General features: G+C 53.4%; 1 protein-coding gene across 1 annotated transcript in view; it reads left to right on the forward strand.

The window, feature by feature from the left end:
* Positions 1–582: 582 nt before the first annotated feature.
* VSTM2L (V-set and transmembrane domain containing 2 like) overlaps positions 583–25887 on the forward strand; it is a 39538-nt gene continuing 14233 nt past the window's right edge. Inside the window, exon 1 of the mRNA XM_081558812.1 lies at positions 583–964. Within this exon, the coding sequence (XP_081414938.1) occupies positions 844–964 (121 nt within the window). The 5' untranslated portion in view covers positions 583–843. The remainder of the gene's footprint in view (positions 965–25887) is intronic.

The raw sequence follows: 25887 nt of genomic DNA on the forward strand, positions 1-25887 counted from the left end.
TTATGATTAGCGCTTTACACACACAATTTTGTAAATCCTCACCAGGATCCCTGAAGGCAGCTATTTATTCCCACTTCTCAGATGAAGACCTTGAAGCTCAGCCTGTTGTAGACACTCGGACAAGATCACACGGCCTGCGGCAGGCAGGTCTAACCAGGTCTCCAGTGCCTCAGCCCAGGTTTTCTTCCTACCTCCACCTTCCCTCCACCCAGCCACCCCCACCTGCCTCCCTGACCTCGGCACCGCCCAGCTAGCAAAGTTGAGGAGTCCCTCTTGAGCGCGCTGAGTCTGGTCGATTGGTTTTCCTCTTTAACCCACTGGAGAGTATTTCAGTTCCTGAAACCAGTAGTGTTATGTTTTGCAGGAACCGGTTCCCTGGGGTGGCTTCCTCCACCCCATCTTGTCCCACTTGCGCTCTCCGGCGGGGAGAAGTTGCGGGTACCGCTTTAAAAATCCCAGCCTGAGCAAAACTTTGATGATAAATCAAGCGGCAGATCCCTCCGCCGCCGCCTCCTCTAGGCGGGCGGGGGGAGCGGGAGGGAGGGGGTGCGGCGGCAGCGGCGCCGAGCGGAGTGGCCTTCCGCGGAAGGGAAGAGTCCCGCAGTCGGAGGCGGCCGGCTGGGCGTGCGCTCGCTTCCCGCAGCCGGTCTGGGCCGGAGCCGGGCAGGGGCCGGAGCCGGGCGGGGGCCGGAACCGGGGCCCGACCGGGTTCCACGGGCGAAGGGGCAGCAGCCGCAGCCGGCCAGCCAGGCCGCACCGGGCAGGGGCCGGAGGGCGCGAGGTCTGCGGTCTTCTGAGCCCCGATGTGAGGCGGCGGCGCCCCCTCCGGCCCGAGCGCGCACCATGGGGGCCCCGCTCGCCGTGGCGCTGGGCGCCCTCCACTACCTGGCACTTTTCCTGCAACTCGGCGGCGCCACGCGGCCCGCCGGCCACGCGCCCTGGGACAATCACATCTCCGGCCACGGTGAGTTGGGTTGCCGCCCCCGCGGACTCCCCCACCAAACCCCACCCTGGGCCTCGCGGCTCCGACTTGGCCGTCCCCGGACTCGAACCCGCGGCGCCGGTGGCGGGAGTCCGGGGTGGGGGGAGGCGCCCCCTGCCGGGTCTGCGAACCGTCCCTTGGCTCCCTGGCCACTCCTGCGGACGAGGGTGCACCCCGGGTGCCACCTCCATGCCACTCTCGCGGAGGGCTCCTTCCTCCCATCCTCTACACTCGCGCGGATACATACACCTCCACGACCAGCCACGGACACAGCCACACTCGCTGCTTTCTCACACAACTCCTACCCTCACACATCTCCAGACACCTTCTCGGATCGCCCTCACTTCTGTGGCCACTACACACACAGCAGGCGCGGCCGGAGGGCTCACACCCTGCCAGCTGGCACCCCAGCGCACAACTCTTGCCTGCCCGCCTTCCTGCAGACACACTGGCAAAATACACACACTTGTGAACACACTTTGCTCACCCACCCCTCTCTGACCATCTGCCTTTCCCCTTTGTGGGTTTAACCCCTTAGCTGTCCTTGTCCCTTCCCTCTCTGCACCTGCCCCACTGGGAAAGGTCCTGGGGGACAGACGAGCTTGCTTCTTGAGAACTGGTAGCCTGGGCTGCAGCCACCCCATCAGGTGGGTGGCATCTTGGCTCGGTGGGAGCCCCTCGAAGATGCTGGAATAGTTGGCATTGCTGCTTCCAGCTGGAGGCGTGGAAGGGAAAGAGGGAAGCCTGGAGCTTTTGTCTTCCTCTAGGGGTGGGCAGGAAGCCCCCTGCCATCCTTCTGTAGGGTACCCTCTCATCCTCATCTTTGACTGCGGAGGACTGAAAGGTGGGACCTCTCAACTCAGCCACCGTGGGAGCTGGGGAGCAAGTGAGCATTCCCAGCACTGGCTGCCAGAGTGTCAGAAGCTCCTTCCAGCCCCAGAGGAGCCCAAGTTGGCGGCAGAGTTGGATTGTCTGAGGCCGGCAGCTACAGGGGCTCTCCCTGCCTCCGTGAGGTGGACTCCTGCCTGTATGAGGACCAGGGCATAGATGAAAATGGAGACGCTTCATCCATCCATCTCTCCCTACAAGGGTTTCCAAGCTGGTTGGGGAGGCTGCAGCATCCATGCTGGGCAGTGTATGCCCAGGACTGGGGACAGGTTTGCACAAAGGGGAGAGAACTGGGTGATTTATTCTGATGGAAAAGAGTAAGGGCTGTGGTGGTAGGAGATCAGAGAAGGCTTTGCTGGGGTGTGACGTGTAAATTGGAATTGCTTGGGAGAGTAAGCCCTTCTCAGGGTCTCTGCTTTTGAGGAATTATGACTCCCTACACCCTTCTTCCTGACCAGGTTAAATAGTAACCGCTCTGTGTACCATTTGCGCACCTTTCTTATCCCTCATCTAATTTCTACCGACCTGGCTAGAGCAGTGGTAAAATAGGGGAAAGGTTATTTTGATCTTCAGTGTACAGATGGGAAAACCAAGGCTCAGAGGTAAAGGGACTCGCCCAGGGTCACACAGTGAGTGAGTGGTTGAACCGAGACTAGTCCCAGAGTCTGTTGGGCAAAGACAGCGCTTTTTCCAGGACATTCATCTCCCTGTCAGGTTCCCTCCCATTCATGGGAAACTGGGGATTCCTCCTCCCGCTCCCCTCCTGGCTCTGCTCAGTTCCTTGGCACGGTTGGAACTCACACTAGGAGGGTGTTCCAAGAAAGGGCTTTCCTGAATTTTCTGTCCCGAGAGATAGAAGGACTCGGGCTGTGAGGTTTACCATCATCCCATCCCTGGAGCACCAGACCCCCAGGCTGTGGGTGCCACTCTGTCATTCCTGAGGCCCCAAGGTGGCCCCCTCATCGGGAAGCAGGGTTTGCCCCTGTGTGGCAGTCTCTCCTGCCCCCTGGTGCCAGGCGTGCTTAGGGCACAGCTCTGCCCCGCTGGCTGTATTGTCCCCACTGCACCCTGGCGAGGTCCAGCAAGGGCCCAGAGGAGGGGTTGGATGGGAAGGACACAGCACTGGCTGCAGGGGAGCCTGGCTTCTCTCACTGACCCCCCGTGCACTTCTGGGCAAGTGAGTCATCCCTCTAGGGCTCTCTGTCCCTCAAGGAGCAGGGAGGCCGGACCGCTCTGCAGGGTCCAGACTGCCGGCTCCCATCACTACCAGGTTCAAAGTCACCAAGTAGTTGATGCCAAGGAGCCCCCACCTCTGCCCCTCTGCCGGGCCAGACGCCCAACACCACAGGAAGGGCTCGGAGCCACTCACTTAATCACAAAAAGAAACTGTTATTAATGATAGTGAGACGCGGCAGATAAGTGGGTCATGTCTAATAAGCCGTTTGTGTTCAGGAGGAGAATACCAATTTGATAAAAGCTGTGTGTGCTGAAAAAGCCCAGAAATTGCTGTTTAGCAGATTGGAGCCCGATCGTTCCATTATTCCTGGGCTCTGCGTGTCCTCAGCTGATTCAGGAAATGTGGCTGGCATAGGAAGGTGTCTCTGTGCCTCGGGTGGGGGTGGGAAGGTGGCAGTGGGGGCTCCTGAGGAGGAGTCCACTGACCCCAACCACTTGGTGGCTGCTCTCCAGCTCAGTTCCAGCCCAGCCCAGCCCAGCCCCCAGGCTAACGCCTTCCACCTGCTTGCCCCGGGGCTTGTCACAGGGAAAGCCTGCGGTCAGATGGGTCCGCAAGGACATCGGTCTCACTTCCCACCTCCCGGCTGCCTCCATTCAGCCCACTTCGCAGAGGAGTTTTTAAAGGCATGAGGAGTGATGGGGAGTGTTACTTGCCTCTTAGGGAGACATCGGGAAGCAGGATGCGAGGGTGGTGATGGTCAGTATATATGCTGAGTAGGAATGGCAGCTAATTTGATTTTTTCTGATCAGATAGGGTTAGCTCATTGCCCTGAGCACAGCGCAGGTGGGAGGAAAGGGAGCTGACATTTATGAGCTTCCTACTGTGTGGTAGGTGCTTCCAAATCCCTAGCCAGTGTTTACTCACTAAGGCTGACATCCAACATAGGAGGAAACAAAGGTTAGAGAGAGCCAGTGACTTGCTCAAGGTCACTGAATCTGTACATAGAGCTGGGGAGGCGAGCCTACAATGAAAGTGTGTCTGGCAGTTCCAAACCTGCCTCCTCCAGGACAGCTGTGAGTCAGGCTTGGCCAGTCGTGTGATGGAACTCCTTCCCCTGCCCATCCCTACCCCAGGGACTCCCTTCCAGCTCCCCAGACAACTGGGAAAGCAGTGGGTTCCACCAAGAGGAATCAGCAGCTCAGAAAGGTGATGAGATCTTGCTGAGGCCACGTGCAAGTTAGAAGCAGGAAGCTGGATTAGACTTCTTCTCCAGGACTCTTCCTAGATCTTATTCACAGTAGTGGTCTGGAAGGCAAGATCTTTTATTTATTTATTTTTTTGGCCGCACCACACACAGGATCTTAGTTCTCTGACCAGGGATCGAACCCATGTCCCCTACAGGGGAGGCACAGAGTCCTAACCGCTGGACCACAAGAGAAGTCCCCAGGAGTCAGGATCTTTAATGAGGATCTTTGTGGATCTCCTGCATTGCCAGCACCCAGGGAGTTTATTAAAATGCAGATCCATTGGCCAAAATGATTGTTGAGAGGATCCTGGAATCTGCATTTTAATAAGCTCCCCAGGCCCAAAGTCTCAGAGTCACTGTCTTAAGTATTCACCCAACCTGATGAAGTCTCAGAGTCACTGTCTTAAGTATTCACCCAACCTGATGAAGTCTCAGAGTCACTGTCTTAAGTATTCACCCAACCTGATGAGACGTGTACGGATGGGAAATTGCTTGGTACCCGGGACTGCTGGATTGCCAGCAAGGAATAGGTCCCATCTGGAACCGGTGTGTGGGCCCTCAGAGGAGCCCCAGGAAGCCCTTCGCTGCAGCAAACATCCATTCTCCCACCCTCGCCCTGCCACACACACACACACACACACACACATACACACACACCCCTAGGCCAGCACCTTCAATTATTAATACACCCCAATGCAGACAAGGATCCTGGCTTGGCCGGGCCTTTGTCCATTGAGTGATTCCCTGTCCTGACGTTTTCTCTGTTGCCAGGAGGGTGCAGCGGGATGCTGGGGGAGGGGGTGGGGGGCCACCGGGCCATTTGGCAAACAGCCCATGCACTGAAAAATGACCCTGGATTTCTTGCGTTCCTTCCCGAACTGTTGGTGTCTCCCCATCAATAAGCTGGCTAGTTTGGTGGTTGGGAGATGGAGAAAATTGAGTGCTGTCTTCTGAAGGTTACGATGTTAAAAATGTGTTCGCCGTTGTCTCGGGTGTTGGTGATTATTCTATCAATTACGCCCGTAAACACTCCGCCCTGGGCTGAGGGTTTCCTGGCCTCCTGTGGGGAATTGGCCCTCACAAGCAGTTTTCCCCAAGTCCTTCACACCAATTGCTTTTGACACTTTGCCCATCAGCGGCTCCCTCAGCCTTTTCCCCAAGCAAGGGGAGCCGCAGGCGGCCAGCAGGACTGGGAATTCAACTCGCTGCCACTGCGACAGCAGGCGTGTTGAGGGAAGTCTCTTGGTGACAAGTAAGTGGGCAGGGTCCGGAGTGTGGGGAGAGTGGTCCTCTCCCACCCGCCAGCCACCAGGGCAGGAGATGGAGCATGTTGAATGAATGAGTCACTGAGGCTCAGGCCAAGCCAGCAGGGCCTTTGGGACCATCTTCCACCCATTTCACAAAGGGGAAAACCAAGGCCTCGGGCAAGAGAGCATGCGCCCAGATTGCCTGGGAGGTTAGTGCTTGGCTTTGGGGATCACCTGACCCACCTCTGTACAAAAAGAGAGTATGGGGACTTCCCTGGTGGTCCAGTAGTTAAGATTCTGAGCTCCCAATGCAGAGGGCCTGAGTTCAATCCCTGGTCAGGGAACTAGATCTCACATGCTGCAACCAAGAGTTTGTATGCCACAACCAAGGGTTCGCATGCTGCAACCAAGGACCTGGCACAGACAAATAAATAAATAGTAAAAAAAAAAAAAGTGAGAATTATGCGGAAGCAAATATATATCATCGTGTCAGGGTTTTAAATGACACTGTCTCATTTGATCCTCATAAGAATCCTAAGTGGAGGGGACTTCCCCTGGCCCCATTGTATTCATGAGGAACCTGAGATTCCATGAGGTTAAAAGGGCTTGCCCAAGGTCACGCACCTAGCAAGTATTGGAGCCCAGATGGAGCCCATGTTGGCAATGCTGTTGTGTCCCAGAGAGGAGGGAGAGGCCCTTGGCCCTGTGATGATGACCTCTACATTCCATGCCCAAGCTGTGCAGCAGTGGACCTGGCCACCCCCAGACCAGAACCTGCCTTGATGACTTTCTAGCTTCTGTCATAGGTTGAGAAAATCAGATGGGTAAGGAGAGTGGAAACATGGTGTAAACAGTGACATCGGCGCCCTTGGGAGAGGTAGGTGTCAGAAAGAAGGGAAAGGGGATGTGAAGCAAGCCCACCTCCTGGTGCTTGGCCATGACCTTAGACTTTAGGGACTGAACCAGCTGTTGAGGGCATTATGGGAAGAGTGTCTCAGCCTCAAGGGAGTTTGGGGCCAGCTGGGCACATGAGGACTGGCATCTGGGCACTCTCACCACCCCCACTGTAATGACCAGGGCTCCACGGTGGGAGCAGGTCAGAGTCCCTCGTGTCCTGGTGCCACAATGCCCAGCCCAGCGAGATGGCAGGAAGTGATGGAGTGGGTGGCAAGGAGGATAAGGCAGAAGTCTAAGGTCTCAATTTAAACTTCTGTTCATGCCAAGTCAGTGTCATTTTAAACATTCACGTAATTTAAATTTCATAAGAAATCCATGTTATTAGTAGAAAAATCACAAAACCCGAACCCCCTCCTCATCCTTACTGACCACGACATGGGCATCTGGGGTGAGTAAGGCTGGTTCCCTCTTGCAGTGGGTAGACCCCCAGGCCCAGCCCCTTGGGGTGCATATGAGATGCTTCAGCCCTGAGGGTAACGGGGTCCCAGGATGTAGCCTCTTCTCCCAGCCCCCAGTGGGATTCTTCCAATGGAAAAGGGGCCATGGTCTTGCTAGGGGGAATAAATCCACTCCTTTACCAGCTGGTGACCCCAGGATTGCTGTGGTACCTGCTGCTGTGGAGAAGGGAGGTGGGGGCGGGGGGTGGGCAGAGGGGCTGCTGCTGCTCCGGGTCCCCCTGTTCACTGCTGTGTCCCCTCCCCTTCCTTGAAGCCAGCAGAGGACTCAGCTCCACCATCCCCTTCTTCAAGAAGACCCCAGCTCTCGGCAAGATTGGGTCCTACCTGAGAGATGGTTTTAGGCAGAACACAGACAAACCTCTTACATTTTGATAGTTATGCATTTATTTTAATGTGGATTGGAAAAAATATAACCAGCACATCAAAACTGCGATTTCACAGATATGATTGCTTAGAATGAGCCTAACAGGGATATTAAAACATAGTGAGTTCGTTTATAGAAAAGCATGATGGAGGTAATAGTACGGGTGGTACACAGACGCATTCGTGTGTGTGGGTGGCCTGCAGGCCACCCGCTCCCACCTCATACTCCTACTGCTTGCACTGGGACCTGCTGGCCTAACAGGGGCTGCAAGATCATTCATTCAGTCCTTCCTTTATTCAACAAATATCTTAATAGTTGAGAACCAGCCATGGACCAGGCTCTTTTAGCCACTGGGGACATACCAGTGAAGAAGACAGATAGGGCTCTTGCTCAGACAACTAAACTTGTAAAATATATGTAAGTGTAAATTGTGATGAGTTAAGGAGCAGGAATTGTGTTCAGCCTGAAGAAGGGCACTCCCTCCTAGAGCAGTGAAGGTACCAAGAGTGAGCTCCTCATCACAGGAGGTATGCAAGCTGGACCAGTTATTAGCTGGGGGTATCACAGAGGAGAAGCCTGCCTTCTTTCCCAAATGAGCAAAGACTGGTGAAGTGGGCAGAAGCCAGAAGACAATGGATGTTAATGAGATGTGTCACCCAGAAGTTTAGTGGTGGGGCTGGGACAAAGGGCTGAGTTGGGCAGGGCTCCCAACACTGAGGAGGCCTGGTCCCACACTGGGGACACGGTGGGGGGTAGGGGCCTTTGCTGCTCCCAGTGTTAAGAGGTTGGGGTAGAGATTCCTTTATTATTTCTGCTCCCACTTAAAATGCCAGAATTGGGGCAGGAAGTCAAACCTGGGTTTTTATCCACTCTCTCCCTGCCTCTAGCTTCTGGGTGGCTTGGCAGGTCCTTGCCCCTCTCTGGGCCTTGTTTCCCCACCTGAACAGTGCCAAGTTCTCCTAAGCTCTAAGCATCTAGAACACCTCCATCTGTATCCTCCCAAGTGCTATCCTTTGTCCTTCAATCAACAGGTGAGGATGGAGCCGATGGTGGCCTGGCATTCCATCTGGCACCTGGCGCTTAGCTCTCAGTGGCCTTCCGGGCTCTGAACCAAAACACCAGCCAGGGCTCACAGGGGATTTTCTCTGTGTCTGCCCCTTCCTCACCTCCTCTCATCCAGTCCCCGCCTGTTCTGTGCAGAGAGCACTCCCATTTTACAGATGGGGACACTGAGGCTTGCGGGGGCAGGCGGTGATGCGACTTGCCTGAGGACACACAGATGTTGGATGGCTGAGCCAGGCCTGAGCCCAGCTTGTGGCTCTTAACCCACTCATCTGTCCTCTGCTGGTTGCCAAACCAGCTGGGCTTGTGGGCCGGTGTTTTGTTCCACAGCGCGCCCTGGATTCATGGGATTCTCTCAAGGTCCGTGATGCCAAAAGGCTGAGATGGCCCAGTCTGGCTGAAAGAGCTCAGGGCTGAGAGTCTAGGGTCCTGGATCCAAGTCTGGCATCATCAGTGGGGAGCGTTGGGAGTAGGGTCACGCCTGCCTGGATTCTACGGGGGCTGCTGTTTTTGTCTGAGCCTGAGTCTGGAGTGAATGCTCGGGTATTTGCTCACATGTGACTGGAGGAGCTGTGGCAGTGGGGAGGAAGGGGCCTGGGTGGTCCTTTATCGGACTGGCCTAAGGGGTCAGGCAGGTGCCCTCTGCCTTTGCATCAGGTCCAGCCTCCCCAGCCCCCTCCAGGCAGGTGCCCTTGGGACGTAAGGTGTGGAGGCTCTGGGAGCATCTGGAAGGTTAGAGCTGGAGCCAGGAGGGGGGCCTTGCTCAGAGCCATCAATTAGGGGGCTGGCAGTGCCCATCGGTGCCACATGCTCAGCTGCTCTCTTCCTCCGAATCTCCTTCTATGGGTTTGTCTGTCTCTCTTTCGATCTCTGTCTCCATCTTTCCATCTCGCTCCATCTTTCTTTGTCCCTTTCCCTGTGTCTGCTCCATCTCCTTCCTCCCTCTTCTCATCTCTCCCACCTCAGTCTGCCCTTTCCCTCTGTCTCTCTGAACACACACAGATACACACACAGATACACACACACACGCACACACACACACTCCTCTCTTCAGGTGACATCTCAGGCTTACACGTGCATGGTTTCTGTGTATCACAGTGACACCCACACAGAGCAGGCACCCAGGAAATGCCGGTTGAATTAACGAAACGAATAAACGAGTAAATGACCACATGGGGAAGCTACACGGGGCACTGCACCTTGTCTAGACTAATTTTTTAGTTTCTAATTATAGTTCCTAATTATAATCTAGTTCCTAATTTTTTTGGAGGTCACGATCCTCTTGAGAATTGGACTGGTTGATGAAAACTGGGTTGTTTCCTCAGAAAAATACCACATGGTTTGTTCCAGTGTCAGGGGGGCTTGTTGAGGGCCCCCAAAGCCCACTTGTGGTCCTCGGGGGAAGCAGCCTTCTTGTCACGGGGCGGGAGGTGGGGGATGACTGAGGTTCCGGGCTGGCCCCAGGACACAGGGCTGGCGTGAAGCAGAGCCAGGCTCTGGAGTCCTTCCCCTACCCCCGGGGGACTGTTCTGTGTTGTGACCTGAGGTAGCCTTGGAAGAAGCTTCAGTCCCTTTCCCCGGCAGGTCCTTGGTGAGTGTCTGCGGGGGTGAGTTTGGGGAGACATAATGGAGGACATTCAACCAGAGGTGAGAGCCCCGGAAACAGGGCAGGTGAGCCACGGAGGAGGGAGGTCTCGGGGTTTCCCAGCAAGAGTGGTTGCTGTATCCTGGTGCAGTCAGGGAAGACCTCCTGGGGGCGGTGGGCACCTTCTCTGCCTGTGTCCAGGGACCGTCAGGGCTGAGAGGAGAGTCTGGTGGTTGGCAGGAAGCCCTACCCAAATGTCTGGGTCTGGCAGGGGCTTCATTTGGAGGGGCCTGCGGGCGTACCCGGAAAAGCAGGCAGTGGCTGGTGGTGATGAGACTAGGCTGGGGAGGGTTGGTTTTGATCCCCAGGGCAGGGGCAGGCCTGGAGGATCTCTGAGTGGTGAAGGCACAGGGCGTGGCTGGCCCTGCGGGTTGAAGTGGGGGCTTTAAATAGGCCTTGGAGGCTGGAGGGGCTAATGGAGGAGGAGAGGCTGTTTGTGGGGAGAGGGGCTGAGTTTCTGGGCTCATAGGATGCAGGGGCTGGTTTTGAAGTGCCCGGGGATTGATGGGAATGTGGGCCTGAAAGGAGACGGGAACCGGGTGTCTGGTGTGTGTGTACGTGTGTGTGTGCGCGCGCATGAGTGTAGAAGTACGGCTGGCTTCCTTTCTCGAACACACGAGCTCCTTCCTCCTCAGAACCTTTTCCCGAGTGATTTTCTCCCCTTGGCAGGCTCTCTTCCTTCCCCTCCTGCCCTGCGGTTCTCTCTGCTTCACGGAGAGGCCCATGACCTCCTGTCAGAGCCCCGTCACAGTCACCCCGGCAGGCACCCCAGACACCCATCAACACGCTCGTCTTGCCCAGGAGGAAACGGGGGCTTAGAGAGATGTTGAGGCCTCACACCGAGTTCAAAGCGAGGGATCGAGGCCCCAAACTGGGTTTTTCCCCAGCCTGGCATGTCAAGGGTGTCTCTTGGGCTGAGGGGAATCTTAACTGCACCCCCCCTTTCTCAGAAACCTCAGGCTTGGTTCCTGGCTGAGGGTGGGGAGGGAGAGAGCAGGCGGCAGGGTGTCTGTTTTGCTTTGTGAGGTTTAAAAAAAATCATTTCCGACCTTAGAGGCGGCAGCAATTACAGCTGGCTCGCTGGGGAGCTGTTTGCCGCCTGTCATCGGCCCCAGGAAAGGGTCCCTAATGGAGGCCCGGCGGCCAGAGCACATGGTAGTGGAAATAGTGCTCAAAACAAAACCATGCTAATGGTCTCAGGCAGGCAGATGAGAGGGAGGGGGTGGACAGGCTGGCTGATGGCAGGGCTCTAGGGGCAGGGGCCCTGAGACTCAGCAGCTGGTCCCCCAGAGACCGCAGCAGTGGTCACTGAACTCCACGTAGGCACTGGGTGCCCCCAACCCCATCCCAGCTCTGCTGCTTTCTATTAAATCCCCTCCCAGGCAGAGAGAACAGTAAGTGCAAAGGCCCTGGGGTAGGACAGAACCCCTTCAGCTAGGGCTTATTTGCTTCTAGAATAGTCATTGGATTTAAAAGGCTTCCCTAAAGGCCAGTCTTCTAGGTGAGGGAAAAGGAGGTGGGAGCCTTTGGGATGCGAGGCTGGAGCAAGACCCCCGCCCCCCAGAGAGGCAGCATGAATAGCAGCCGCTGAGATAATGCTCTGTGGACCCTACCATGTGCCAGACATTTACAGGTATGTGTGATCCCCTCAAGTCCCCACAATACCCATTTTACAGATGAGGAAACTGGGGTTCAAAGTGTGGCTGACCTCTGGGAAGTACAATTGGGTTTCAAATCTAGGTCAGCTTGACTCCAGGGCCCATGTGTTTACTGCTGCAGTCTTGGGTTTCTCAGACACAGTTGGGCAGTTAGGAGGGACTGGAATGGGGGCAGGAACTGGGTCCCAAGGGGAGCTGGGTTTGAGGGGGCCAGCCCTGGTGGAGAAGGGGTGGAGGAAGGGGCAGCATAGCCACTCTGCTTTCTGCCCCTGCCTTCTGGGCATCCCCAGAAGCTCTGCTCCGAAGCGTCCCTGGGCATGCTGCCTCAGTTTCTCTCCTCCTATTGGTCTCTGCACCTGGCTTTCAGGTGCCTCCATCTCTGCCGCTCTCTTGCTCTGTCCTGCATGGTCCTGGCCTCCCTCGCTCCACTCTGGGTGCTTCCAGACTTTTCTTTCCCCTTCTTGGTGGATCTGGGGAAGCTTCTGTCTGGGGCTCTGGGGTAACCTCTCATTCTATGGCTGATGCAGCCTCCCTGTGCTTCCTCCATCCACACCCCCTGCAATCTGTGACAAGCATTAAGGATGGGTACGCGCCTGGACTTTGAGCTCAGACACTCTGGCTCAAACCCTGGCCCCGGCCTCCGCCATCAACCTCTCTGAGCCTCACTAGCCATCTGTGCGGTGGGTGGCTCACCCCACCAGCTTGGCAGGATGTGCAGGTGAGGGTGAAAAGAAATGGTACCTGCACAGCCATCAGCCTTCACCCCATCCCTGGCTCCCTGCACATCCCACACTTGGTTTCTCCCTCCCAAGCCCTTTCATCCCCTGTGGCCTAGATGTGTGGGCAGAGGAGGCGGGAATTCCCCTGGGGAAAGCTGCTCAACTTCCACGATCCTGCAAGGGCCAGAACATTCCCACTCTCCTTAAAGCTCCCCAGGTTTGTAATCCCACAGCTGTCTCCTTCAGTTTGTGCTGGTGGCCTTGGGAGGCACCCCGCCCCCAGCCTGCCAGCCCTGCTGAGTGGGGGCTGCCTGGCAGGGGGCCTGGGCAAGTCCCCACCCTCTCTGTGCCTCAGTTTCTTCATCTGAAGAAAAGGAGGGTGACAGTGGCTGCTTCCCAGGTTGTGCTGGGGATTCTGTGAGATATTTCATTAAAGAAACAACTCTATGAAAAGGAATGAAATCTGATAATATGCTACAATATGGACAAACTTCAAAAACATTATGCTGAGTGAAAAAAGCTTGTCCCCAAAGACCACATATTCTATTATTCCATTTATGTGAAATATCCAGAATAGGCAAATCCATAGAGACAGAAGGCAGGTTGGTGGTTGCCAGGAGCTGGGGGAAGGAGGAGTGACTGCTTAGTGGGTACTAGAGTTTCCCTTTGGGAGGATGAAAATGCTGTGGGACTAAATAGACATGGTGGTGGCACAGCTTTGTGACTGTACTAAATGCCCTTGACTTGTACACTTTAAAATGGTTAATTTTATGTTATGTGAATTTCACTTCAATTACCACTAAATAAATAAATAAAAAGGAAACATTTTTATAAGCACATACTTGGAGTCAGACACTCACTTTATAAAAATGCTAATGGACTTAATCCTTACAAGGGCATAGATGTAAACAATAGCTGATTCCCTTTGCTGTACAGCAGAAACTAACACCACATTAGCAACTACAAGAAAAATTAATTTTTAAAAAAACCTTACATCAGCCTCTGAAGTGGTTATTATTTTTATCCCCCATTTTACAGATGGAGAAACCGAGGCACAGTATCCTTAGGCACTTAAGTGTTAGCGGTTTTGATTGTTATTGGACAGGCAATCAGCCGGGGCTGGGCAGGGACCCCACCTATGTCAATGTGCTAGCAGTGAGTGGACTCAGCAGTGAGTGGCTGTTGAGGCTTTACTGTGTCTGGAACACTGAAACAGGCTCTTCACCTGCACAGTTCATGTAATCCTCAAAATAAGCCTTTAAGCAATGACACACGTGGGAACCGAAGCCCAGAGAAGTGAAGTGACTTACACAGTGTCACACAGCAAGAAAGAGTGGAGCCACATCTTAGGGAGGGGGGCTAGTGTGGCAATAATACAGGCTCTGGAGTTTCCTGGAACTTGGGTTCACATCCTCGCCCTACCACTTACTGGCTCTGTGCCCTGTGATACACAGTCGTCTCTCCCTGACTGTTAGATTTTTTATCTGTGAAAAACCATAAGATTGTTGTGAGGATTATGGATCGTGCCCTGCACTGGGCTTGGACTCGTGAAAAGGGCTCTGTTGTATGGATGAAAAGGCATCCATCTGTAAATTTATATCTGTAAATCATTTACATCTGTAAATCCTGGACTTCACCTGCCCCCAGTCCCTGTTTTTCCTCTGGGTCCTCTGCCCCTTTTGCCAACACATCAGCCCTCCAGTGCGCAGAGCATGGTCTGAAGAGCCTGAGGCTGCAGAGATGAAGGCAGCCTCCGATTGGATGGGATGGAGGTCCTTGACGAGGGGTTCGCCTTGTGCTGGAGAGTAAACAGCTCCCCACCAAGGGCAACATTTCTTTCATGTCTCCTGTTTCATCCAAAATGTATGAGTTCTGAATTCCATGCCATAATATATTCATGTTTGTTTTAATACAAAAGTAATGTTCTTTTCCCATTTGTGGGGGCAGTGGAGGAATGGGAAGGAAACTGATGCCTCAGAAAGTTACTTCCAAAGCCTCGGTACAGCCAGAAGGGAGCCCTCCATTCATTTCTTTGGTCATTCATTCTACCAGCATGCATTCAGGCATCCTCGTTTCTGAAATGGATGTTAGTCCTCCTAACACCTAAGACACAGGGAACCTTCTGGCAAGTCAGACAGGATGCTGCCCCATATAGGTGAGTGGGAAAGCTTTCAGGTCTATGGGCCAGAGGAAGCAAGGTCTCAAAGGTGCCAGCTAAAGATGAATCGTGGGACTGGGCCAGTGGCCAAGGCAGCCAGAGCCGGTGACAGTGGTGGAGGTGGCTGCCCACTGATGGGCACATGTCAGCTGGACCTGCATCCCAAGCCCTTCTGATCAAGAAGAAAGTCTCTTCCCAGTGCTGCTCTGAATTTAACACCCATCTCTCACCCATCTCCCCTGTTAATGAGAGGAAACGGGGACGGAGGCTCGTAGCCTTCAGCAGGCAACCTTCTCTGGCTAGAATTTACGAACACTGTTTGGTTTTCATGGTGTTTATTTTTACTGTTACCCTCTCTTTATGGCAAGTGATGCTGATTTTCCATTTATGGCAGTAATAAAAGTCTCCTTTTAAGCAGAATTTATTTAAGTAAAAAAGAGAAAGATGCTTTGAAAATAAATATTATGTAAATAATAGTGCAGGTGGTACAGGGATCCTGCAGAAATGGTAAAGTGGTCCCCAAAAGGTTGGACTTGCGGAACTCTCTTTCCTATGCCCTTTCTGGCCCATGAGCACCCCTGGCTGTGCAAATCCCATCAGTGTTCAAGTCCAATTCTGTCCCCTCTTTGCAGAAGCCTTTCCTCTCCGAGGATGTGCGCCTCCATCCAGAGCTTCTCCATACACTTGTGTGCCGCACATCTCTGGAGGGCACTAGGATTCCTGGCTCTGTGAATGGTGCACACCCTGAACAACCGTACGTGCCAATCCAGTCTCAGTCCCAGCTCTTGTCCAAACAATAGTTACTGGTCTGTGTGTTTGTAGCTCCTGCAGAATGTGTGCCCCTTGAGGAACAGGGCCTGGCCTGAGCATCTTGGGGAGCCCAGCACAGGGACTGACCCAGGGTAGGCATCCATGAAAGCTGATCTCTCATTTCTTCTGCAGGGAGGACTTGAGTCCCCACCACATGCCCAGGCCCCCATCATCCCAAGAAGGCACACTCAGTTCCTCAAACTTTTGTACAAAATGCACTCCTTGTCACTTCTTTTTAATATTATTTTTTTGGTTTTCTCCGGGTCTTAGTTGCAGCACTCGGGATCTTTAATCTTCGTTGATGCATGTGAGATCTAGTCCCCAAGCAAGGATTGAACCCAGGCCCCCTGCACTGGGAGCATGAACTCTTAGCCACTGGACCACCAGGGAAGTCCCCTCCTCTTTACTTCTTGAGAAGAGGAAACCTGTCCACTCCAAGATGGAACAGCCTCTGTGACCTAGATCCCTCTTGCTGCAGGCCACCTGCCTGAGGTGGGGGGCTGCCCAGGAGGAAACAGGGAACCCTTGGGTGCCCCCCCACCCCAGGCCCATCACAGAGCAGACACCCTGCACCCATCCCTGCCAGGCTTCTCATTCCCCGGAGGCTTTTTCATTCCACTTCTTTAGGTTTTCCTCTTATGGACATTTTACATCCCCTGATTTCAGGAGCTCTGTGAGAGTCTCCTGTGAGATGGAGCTTCCCAAACAACACTCCCTCTGCAGTCCTTTTCCCTGTTCTGCCTCCCAGATGGGAGTTCAGGAGGCTCTGGGCTTTTCTGACCCCATGTCACACACCCTTTCGGCCCCAGCACTCTGCTGAGCTAGGCACAGAGCTGGCTTTCTGGAAATGGCCCCCAGTGACTCTCACTTTCTAGAGCTGCAAGAGGAGAAGGGGTGAGAGAAGACTCGGGTTTGGGTTGGGAAATTCCACAGTCAGCCTTGGGATTGAAATCTGACTTTGCTTCCTTAGGCATGGAGCCTGAGTAGCTCCCTCTGTGAACGGGGGCTGATAATAAATACCATCAAGTAGCTCAGTCAGTAAAGCATCTGCCTGCAATGAGGGAGACCTGGGTTCACTTCCTGGGTTGGGAAGATCCCCTGGAGAAAGAAATGGAAACTCACTCCAGTATTCTTGGTTGGAGAATCCCATGGACAGAGGAGCCTGGCAGGCTGTATAGCTCATGGGATCACAAGAGTTGTACCCGACTTAGTGCTATCTTTCTTCTTTCCTTTTTCTCTGGAAGGATGAAGTGGGGTCCTGTTTAGAGTGTTTGCCACATAGAGGGGTTCCCTTCAACACCGGGGTAGGGGACTGTCCCCAATGGCCCCCAGGTTCTCCGAGCCTCAATTTCCCCACTTGTAATAAAGAGACAGTGACCCCTGCCCAGCAGGTTGCTGTGAGGATTATTGGGAACACGCATCTCAACTTTTTGGCTCCTTGTGGGCCTCCAGTCAGAAGGTCACCCCGCAAGGTTGATGGCGCTGGTCCTTGGGCCTCAAGGGCAGGGGAGCTGGGGGCCCTTATTGGAGCTTCAGCCTTTCTTTATTGCCCTGTTCACCCTTGGTCACATTTCACATGACAACTTGATGCGTCATCACAGGGAGCCTCCAGTTTGCCTCTCAGTTTGCTGGGAAGCCCCTTGGCTGGACCCAGTGGGCTAGACTGGGCTTGGGCATTGGTGGTCGTGAGGGCCAGAGGGAGGTACGGTGGGTCTGTGGGGGCCCGACTCAGGACCTCCCTGGTTGCCTGTGTCCATACATCTGCACTCGTGGGTGCTGTCCCCCCAGACACTAATCTGGCACATAGTAGATGCCCAGTAAATGTTGGGTGGGTGAATGATGGGATGAATGAATGAATGGATGATGTCTATGTCTCGTTTTTTCTTTTAAGTGTCTAACAAGTCTCTTAACTTTTTATCTGACCTTCCTTTCTCACTTCATTCAGCACATGCCCAGCAGTACCGCCTGCGTGCCTCCTCTATCCTGGGCAATATGGAGCCCTGCCCTGGGGGAGCTTCCAGTTTGGGGCAGACAAAGACACCCTGATTAATACCTGCCATGTAACACAGGCCAGTGGGGCAGTGAATGGAGGACTCAGAGACCATCAGGGGCACCAAGGGAGGGCTTCTGCCCTAGCCCAGGGAGAGAGGGTGTCTCCAGGCAGAGGGTCACTTATGAGCAGGGATTCCAGGAACCGTGCAAGGCTGGGCCCCAAGGAGATACACACACATGGCCCAAGGGCAGGAGGGGCTGAACTGGGTTCTGGGTGGGGCCAGAGCTAGAGGCTTCGGATGCTCAACCTGGGAGTCTGACTTTGACCCTGAGGGCTGGCAGTTTCTCAGTGGGGCATCCCAAGCGTGGATACCTTCGGGAGCTCCCTGCTGATCCTCCAGGGCAGGGAGGATGGGATCCTTTCTCTGTCTTTCACCAGAGCTGCTGCACATGTTTTGTGTGACAGCAGAGTGTTCATTGAACACCTACTGTGTGTCTGGCATCATTCTAGCTGGCAGGGTGCAGCAGTAAACAAAACAGACCAAAATCTCCTGCATTTGAGGGGCTTACACCCTGGGTGGAAGAGGGATAATACATGAGAGATGTTAAGTGAGAATATAATATATTAGTAAGCAGTAAGGAAAAATATGAGGGAGAAGAGGACAGGGAAGATACAAGAGGTGACATTTGAGCAAAGACTTGAAAGAAGTGAGAGGCCCCCGTGGATATGGGGGCGGGGGAGCATTCTAGACACAAGTGCAGGGAAATTTTTGTTGATGAAAACCATTGCGGCAGAGCTGGGAAGCCACAGGAAGTGGGTTTTTTTTTTAAACAATTGTAAAATATTCATAATGTAAAATTTACCATTTCAACTATTTCTAAGTGTACAGTTCAGTGGCATCAAATATATTCAGATTACTGTGACCATCACCACTATCCACTTACCTAAATGTTTCATCATCCCAAAGTGAAATTCTGTAGCCGTTAAACAGTGACGCCCCCAGCCTGCCTCCCCCAGCTCCAACAGTCACCATTCTGCTTTCTGTCTCTATGAGTCTGACTACTCTAGAAATCTCATAGAAGTAGAATCATACAGTATTTATTTTTTTGTGGCTGGATTATTTCACTTAGCCTAATGTCCTCAGTGTTCTTCCATGTTGGAGCAGATGTCAGAATCTCCTTTTTTAAGACTATAATATTCCATTGTGTGGAGGGACCACATCCTGCTTATCCATTCATCACTGGAGGTTTTAAGCAAGCAGCAACTCAGTATTTCCCAGCAAGAGATTGGACCTGGGACAGAGATGACCACGAGACCCCAGGGGCCGCACTGATTCTCTGTGCTCTGCCCCGTTTGTCTCTCTTTAGCTCCAGCTCTGCCTTGGTTCCCCTGACAAGGAGCTGCCCCTGCCACCAGTCTCCCAGGGGAATCCTAGCTCCAGCAAAGACTGATGGGTGGGCTGGGGGCCAGTCCCTGCAGGCTTCCTGGAAGAAGCAGTCTTAGACCAGAAACCAGAGGCTGGAAAGGCAGAGAGGGTTGTGCAGAGGGAGACCTGGGGCTGGACCAGAGAGTCTGGGATGAGGAACCTGAGCTCAGAGATGGAGGGATGTGGGGACTGGGCTAGGGTTGCCTTGGTCAACACACCTCCTTGGGAACTGCGTGAATCCCCCTGGCTTGGCAGGGATGTCTGTTGGGAGCAAATGAGGAAGGAGAGTACAGGACTGATGGATGAGGGATGTCATGGTCTAGGTGTGAGTGAAATACAGATGTTGCCTCCACTGCATAGTCTAATGAAGCTACAAGGAAGCATCTTTAAACATCTTTCTGGAGATGGTAGGATTTTGAGCTAGAAACTGAGAGAAGGGAGTGCTTTTTCTTGAGCACCTACTATTTGCCAGGCATGAGGCATATGTTGCCTTGTGCAACCCTCCCCTTATCCTCTCATTCTCCCCCTTTTTCAGCTAAAGAAACTGAAGCTCAGAGAAATAAAGGGGCTTGTCCAGGTCACACAGCTAGGGACTCAAGGAAACAGGATTCAGATCCATGCCAGAGGCCAAGCGCTAGATGTTTGTACTGAACCAGGGCATGAAAGGTTAGGAAGGAGGTCAGGGTCCCGCTCTTTAAGGGCAGGTGAGATCTTCCAGGTCATCTCCTGCCTTTTCCAGAAGCCAAACTTAAGTGACTCTGGCTGTAGCCACAAGCTGTTTCCTGCAGATGATGCCCGATAACCAGGCCTGAGGTTAATTAATACATTGCTCCCCCAATTAAAAGCAGAAAGGAAGGAGATGTTGCATTCAGTCAAGCCCCTTTCTCCTTCTCCTGCAGAATCCTAATTTGTGGACAGTGGTTTTAATTGTCTTCCCAGCGAGCCCAGCCCTGCTCGGGGCCCTGGGGCTGGAGAGGACAATCATATCCTTCTCAAACATCTATAATTATACCAGCCTCCCTGGCTGAGAGGAGTTACCTGAACAGGGAGGGGTGGGAGGAAGTCAAAGAGGAGAGAGGATTCGAGCATCCCAAATTCAGCAAGGATGCTGATGTGGAGGTGGGGTAAGGGTCTGAGAGGCTAGAGGGAAGGAGGTGGGTGAGGTGAGGGGACTGGAAAGAGGGTTATAGGAGTGTGGTCTAGAAGTTATGGGCTGCCACTCCTGAGTCCTCTAGAGCTGGATTCATGCATAACCACTTACTCTGGGGCCTTGGGCAAGTCACTTAACCCTTCTGATCTTCAGTTTCCCCATATGAAAAATGGGGATGATAATGATCACACCTCTCCCATAGCATTTTGATGGGAGCATGAGAAAAGGTATGTAAAGAGCTTGGCAGGGGGCCTTGTTAAGAGATGATGATCTCTAACAAATATGGAATACTAACAAGCACTCCATATTTGTCAGAGATCATCATTATCATCATCAAAATTAAGGTGGATCACCTTCTGGTCTCTGGTGCTGATACTGAGTCCTCATCACAGAATTAGCAGAGGGAGCAAGAACCTCTTGACAACTAGAGCCGCCCACCTTCAGTGGAGGCAGGAGGAGCTGAGCTCCCTGTCTCTGGAGGTGTGCAAATGGGACACAGAAGTGTGGAACCTGGTGGCTGAACTTGACCTGATAATTCATACCAAATTGTGATGGGAGCTGATGGACCCCCAGGGTCTTGGTCACGCCTGCTGGTCAGACCCTAAGTTCAAAATCCAGCTCTGTGTGTATCTTGGACAAATGATGTCACCTTTCTGAGCCTCACTTTCTTCATCTGTCAAATGGGAGTGAGTGGATTAGAAACTGTTAGAGACAATGTCAGCATCATGCTAGTAGATGCTCCTTAAAAGCTGTGATGATGATGATGATGATGATGATTTTTTAAACAAAGCTCCCTGGGTTTCCCCTCCTCCCTCCTTGGTTCACGCTATCCTTCTCCACCTCTACTTATTGGTATTCACCCCTCCTTCAGGGTGCTGCTGAAGGGCCAGGTCACCTCCTCTTCCCCCAGAGTCCCCTCCTCCACCAAGTGGAAGGGACCCCTCCCCTTCCCAGGGCGTGGCTCCTTTGGGTTTGTCTGAGCTGGTGAGGGGTCTCAGACTGTGAGGACTAACCCTATTACGTAGAGGAGCAAACCAAGGCTCAGAGAGGGGGAGAAATTTTCCCAAGGTCACACAGCAAGTTTGGCAGAAACAGGCTCAGTCCCTCCTCGCTGGCTCCAAGTGCTGGCACTCACCTGCATGTGGCTTCTCCCTTCAGGGAGGGGGTTCTCTGGAGTGGGGCCTGAACAAACCCTCACGTTGCTCTTTCTGGAAAATGGAGACTCAGATATGCCATCAAACGCCTAGAGCCTCTGCTTCCCCACTTGTCCTGAGAACGCATTGCCCCCTTCATCACGGAAGATGGAGCCAATGGGATCGTGAGGGGGCCTCCTTCAACCCACCCAACCATGTGCCTCCTGGCAGGGTCTGAGGGGATCAGAGAGAGAGAGAGCGAGGGACCAGAGCCCCGTGTGGGGAGGGAGAGCTGGTGGCCACACCTACAGCCAACTCTCCTGGCTCCTAGGAGTTCTCAGAGCAGATTGTCCTTCCATCCTCCCAGCCAGGGCTCCTCCCCACTTTGGCTCAGGACTACCTGGCCCAGCTGGGGCTGGTGGGGGTGGTGGGGAGCAGCACCTCCTCTGGGAAGCCTCCCTTGATTGCCTCAGGCCAGGTGAAATGCCTCCTCGGTACCAGCCTAGGCCTTTACACTCAGAATAAAACAGACTCCCCACCCGGCCCCACAGGAAGATTCCTCCTCAGGACTTTCCAGAACAAGGTTGGCCACTGGGGACTGTTCCTTTTTAAGAAAGAGTCCTACCACCCAAAAGAGTTTGAGTTCTGTGGGAAAGAGCGCGGCCTTGGGAGTCAGACAGTGCATGTGTGCTGAGTCCTTTCAGTCGTGTCTGACTCCGTGCGACCCCATGGACTGTAGCTCACCGGACTGCTCTATCTATGGGATTCTCCAGGCAAGAATATTAGAGTGGGTTGCCAGGCCCTCCTCCAAGGAATCTTCCCAACCCAGGGATCGAACCCACGTCTTGCGTCTCCTGCATTGGCAGGCGGGTTCCTTAACCACTAACGTCACCTGGGAAGCCTGGCCTGGGTTCAAATCCAGGCTCCACTGTGTGACCTTAGAAGAGTTACTGCCCTACGCTGGGCCTGGGCCGCCTCCTCTGAGCAGTGGGGAGCTGAGGCTGGCAGAGTCACCACCTGCCAGGACGCCCACTGTACATGACAACTGACCACTGGGAAGCTGCCTGGCCTAAATTGAGATGTGCTGTAATCATGTAAAATACATTTTGGATTTCCAAGACTTAGCACAAAAAAGAATGTAAAATTTCTCATGAATAATTTTATACATGTTGAAATAATTTTTTGATATCTTGGGTTAAATAAAATAAATGATTAAAATTAATTTCACCTCTTAAAAAAAACTTTTTTTTTTTTTGGTTACTTTAAAAAACATGGCGACAGGTAATTGAAAATTCCCTGTGTCTTGGCGCGGGGCTCGCATTCTGTGTCTGTTGGACAGCACCCTCTAGAGGACTGTTGCTGGGTTCCAGGTTGGGGGAGAGGGGCTGTTGTGCTGGGGGTGAGAGGGCCTGACCTTGCCCACCCCTGGCTGCTGGGTAGCCCTGGGCCAGATTTCTGCATCAATAAGAAGGGCTGGTGGACCAAGGTCAGGGTTTCAGTCAGCTGGGGGGCCTGTGGGCAGGGGGAGGCTGAGAGGGCGGATGGAGGCCAGCCCCTCCCCAGGTCACCCTGATGGAAACGCCACCCAAGGGGTTTCCTTGGGGAAGCCCGTCGCTGCCCTTCCTTCCACCTGTGAGACCCACATGTACCATTTCCCATCCTCCTGTGGGATGGACTCCCCCAGCCCTGGGAGGAGAAGTGCCATGGCTGAGTCACACAGCCCAGGTTCCAGGGCTGGCTCTGCCCTTCCTAGCTCTGTGTTCCTGGGGGTGGGGGCTGGGGGGCTCCTGGTTGGGGGAGCAAGCCCCTCTCCCACATTAGCTCTAGATCCCCTTTCTCCACTGGCAGGAGGGAAGATGGTGGTTACTTTCTGATTCCCATGGCTCAGGCAGGGACACCTGGAGGGGGTTACAACAGCAGTGTCACTCCCATTATCTCTTGGCCAGGAAGGTCACACTGCCAGTTACCTCGGATCCAACTGGGGGCCTCATCGCTCTCCTCCTTCCCCCATTTGCAAAGGTGCTGGGCAGGTAGGGGTGTGGATCAAAGCAGAATCCGGCTGTCCCCAGGGGCAGGGGCCAGTGGCTCACTCTGATCACCTCCCAGCCCTCCTGGTGGCTGAGGTCCTTGGTGGCCCCCTTCAGTCCTGCTCGAGTTGGCGAGTTGGCATCAGTATTTAGTGAGCTCCTACTATGTACCAAGCACTGTTCTAGGAGCTGGGGATATATCAATAGACAAGACAGGCACCACCCCTGCCTCCTGGAAGAAAAAGCAGACCATAAACATACATAAAACAAGTGTGTTGCTGCTGCTAAGTCACGTCAGTCGTGTCCGACTCTGTGCGACCCCATAGATGGCAGCTCACTAGGCTCCTCCGTCCCTGGGATTCTCCAGGCAAGAATACTGGAGTGGGTTGCCATTTCCTCCTCCAGTGCATGAAAGTGAAAAGTGAAAGTGAAGTCGCTCAGTCGTGTCCGACTCTTCGCGACCCCATGGGCTGCAGCCCACCAGGCTTCTCCGTCCATGGGGTTTCCCAGGCAAGAGTACTGGAGTGGGGTGCCATTGCCTTCTCTGAAAACAAGTGTGTTATCTATCTACAATTCAACGGACATGAGTTTGAGCAAACTCCAAGAGATGGTGAAGAACAGGGAAGCCTGGCGTGCTGTAGTCCATAGGGTTGCAAAGAATCGGACATGACTTCGTGACTGAATGACAACAACCCCCTACAAGTTTTGCATTTAAGGTTTTTAAAAATATTTATTTTTGGCTGTGCTGGGTCTTTGTTGCTTCGCATGGACTTTCTCTAGTTGCAGCAAGCGGGGTCTATTATCTGATTGTGGTGCACAGGCTTCTCATTGCAGTGGCTTCTCTTGTTGCAAGAGCATGGGCTCTAGGGCACGTGGGCTTCAGTGGTTGTGGCACATGGGCTTAGTTGCCCCTCGGCATGTGAGATCTTAGTTCCCTGACCAAGGCTCAAACCCGCGTCCTCTGTATCGGCAGGCTGATTCTCCTGGACCACCACAGAAGTCCTTACACTTAAGATTAAATTAATGTAAATGAAGTAAAACTTAAAATTCAGTTCCTTATTCACACTAGTCATATCTCAGGTGCTTAACAGACACGTGGCTGGTGGCCACTGTACTAGCTCAGATACAGACTATTTTCCTCATCACAGGAAGTTCTAGTGGGCAGCACTGATAGTATGTTGGGGAAGAGGGTTTCGAAGCACTGGGTTGGGCACGAGATGCAATTTATTATTTTTTTTCAATGCAAATTGTATTGTGCAATTTCTCTTCTTTTTTAAAATTTGAATTATTTTGACTGCACAGCTTGTGGGATCTTATTTCCCCGAACAGGGATCAAACCCAGGCCCTGGCACTGGAAGCACTGAGTCCTAACCCCTGGACCAGGGAATTCCCAGGGGTGCAGCTTTAAGTGAAGTGGTCAGGGTAGACCTCACTGCACGTGCATGCTATGCTAAGTCGCTTCAGTCGTGTCTGACTCCATGGACTGTAGCCCTCCAGGCTCCACTGTCCATGGGATTCTCCAGGCAAGAATACTGGCGTGGGTTACCATTTCCTACTCCAGGGGATCTTCCTGACCCAGGGATTGAACCCTCATCTCTTATGTCTTCTGCATTAGCAGGCAGGTTCTTTACCACTAGCACCACCTGAGAAGCCCTCAGGCCTCGCTGAAGAGGTGACATTTGAGCAGAGCCCTGATGCAGGGGAAGGAAGGAGCCAGGTGATAATCTGGGTGAAGAGATTGCTAAGCAGCGGGAACGGCAAGTGGAAAGGTCCTGAGGTAGGGTCTCAGCTGAACATCCTAAGAACAGCACGGAGGCCATTGTGTCAGGAATGGAATGAGCAAGGGGAAAAGTAGAAGCTTTTCCTCTACAGGGAACTGGCCTGAACATGGAGGGCCTTGTCAGCCACTGTAAAGGATTTGGTTTTTCATCTTAGGGCGAGGGTGTCATGGGAGATTTGAGAGAGAGAGAGGGACTGATTGGTGTTTTGCCAAATTTCCTCTGGCTGTTGTGTTGAAAATAAATCAATGAGGAGGGTGGGTGTTGGCAGGGAAGCCAGTGGCTCCCCTGCTGTCATGGGTGAGAGGTGGTGGTGGCTGGCCCAGCCTGGAGCAGTGAAAGCGGGGAGAAGGGGCTTGATTCAGGAGATGTTCTGGAGACAGAACCCATGGAACTCCCCAGAAACCGAATGGGGGCATAAGAGAAAGAACAAAAGAGGCAAGGGAGACCCTACAGTTTTTGGGGGGCCTGGGCACTTGGAGGGCAAAGGTGGATGGGCAGGTACCTTCTTCTAGGAGCCTACAGTGTTTCCTGCCCATTGGAAACAAAGACAGTCCCAGCTCTCAGTTGCTGACACACCACACTTGACACGTGTTCAGTAACTCAAACAGCATCCGTTCTTATTAAACTGGCTTTGTTATGCAACAGCAGTCAGTCCCTCACAAACCTCAGAGAACATGGGCAGCCTGAACCCATGACCTTGGAGGTCAAGGATGTCACAGACGTTCTCTTAGCCCACAAGCTAATCTTTGGAGTCAAGCTCCATTTGGAAACTTGTGTGTACGGCAGAAATGGCAGGATTTTATCAATCCTGACCCTCCCAAAGCGCTTGGGATCATGGGAGCGGGGTGGAGACAGGTGACCCCAGAGCAGGACTCCTGCTTCCAGTCAGGCTCTGTCTTCCTCCAGCTCCGAGGCGACCAGTGCCAGGAGGGACCACAGGGGCTGCAAGGTGGGCTTGTCTGCCCGCTGGGTGGGGGCGCCTGGCAGCAGCAGAACGGACATGGGG

The sequence above is a fragment of the Giraffa tippelskirchi genome, chromosome 13 (genome assembly GCF_054371585.1).
Source record: "Giraffa tippelskirchi isolate mGirTip1 chromosome 13, T2T-mGirTip1v1.2.pri, whole genome shotgun sequence".
Taxonomy (NCBI): domain Eukaryota; kingdom Metazoa; phylum Chordata; class Mammalia; order Artiodactyla; family Giraffidae; genus Giraffa; species Giraffa tippelskirchi.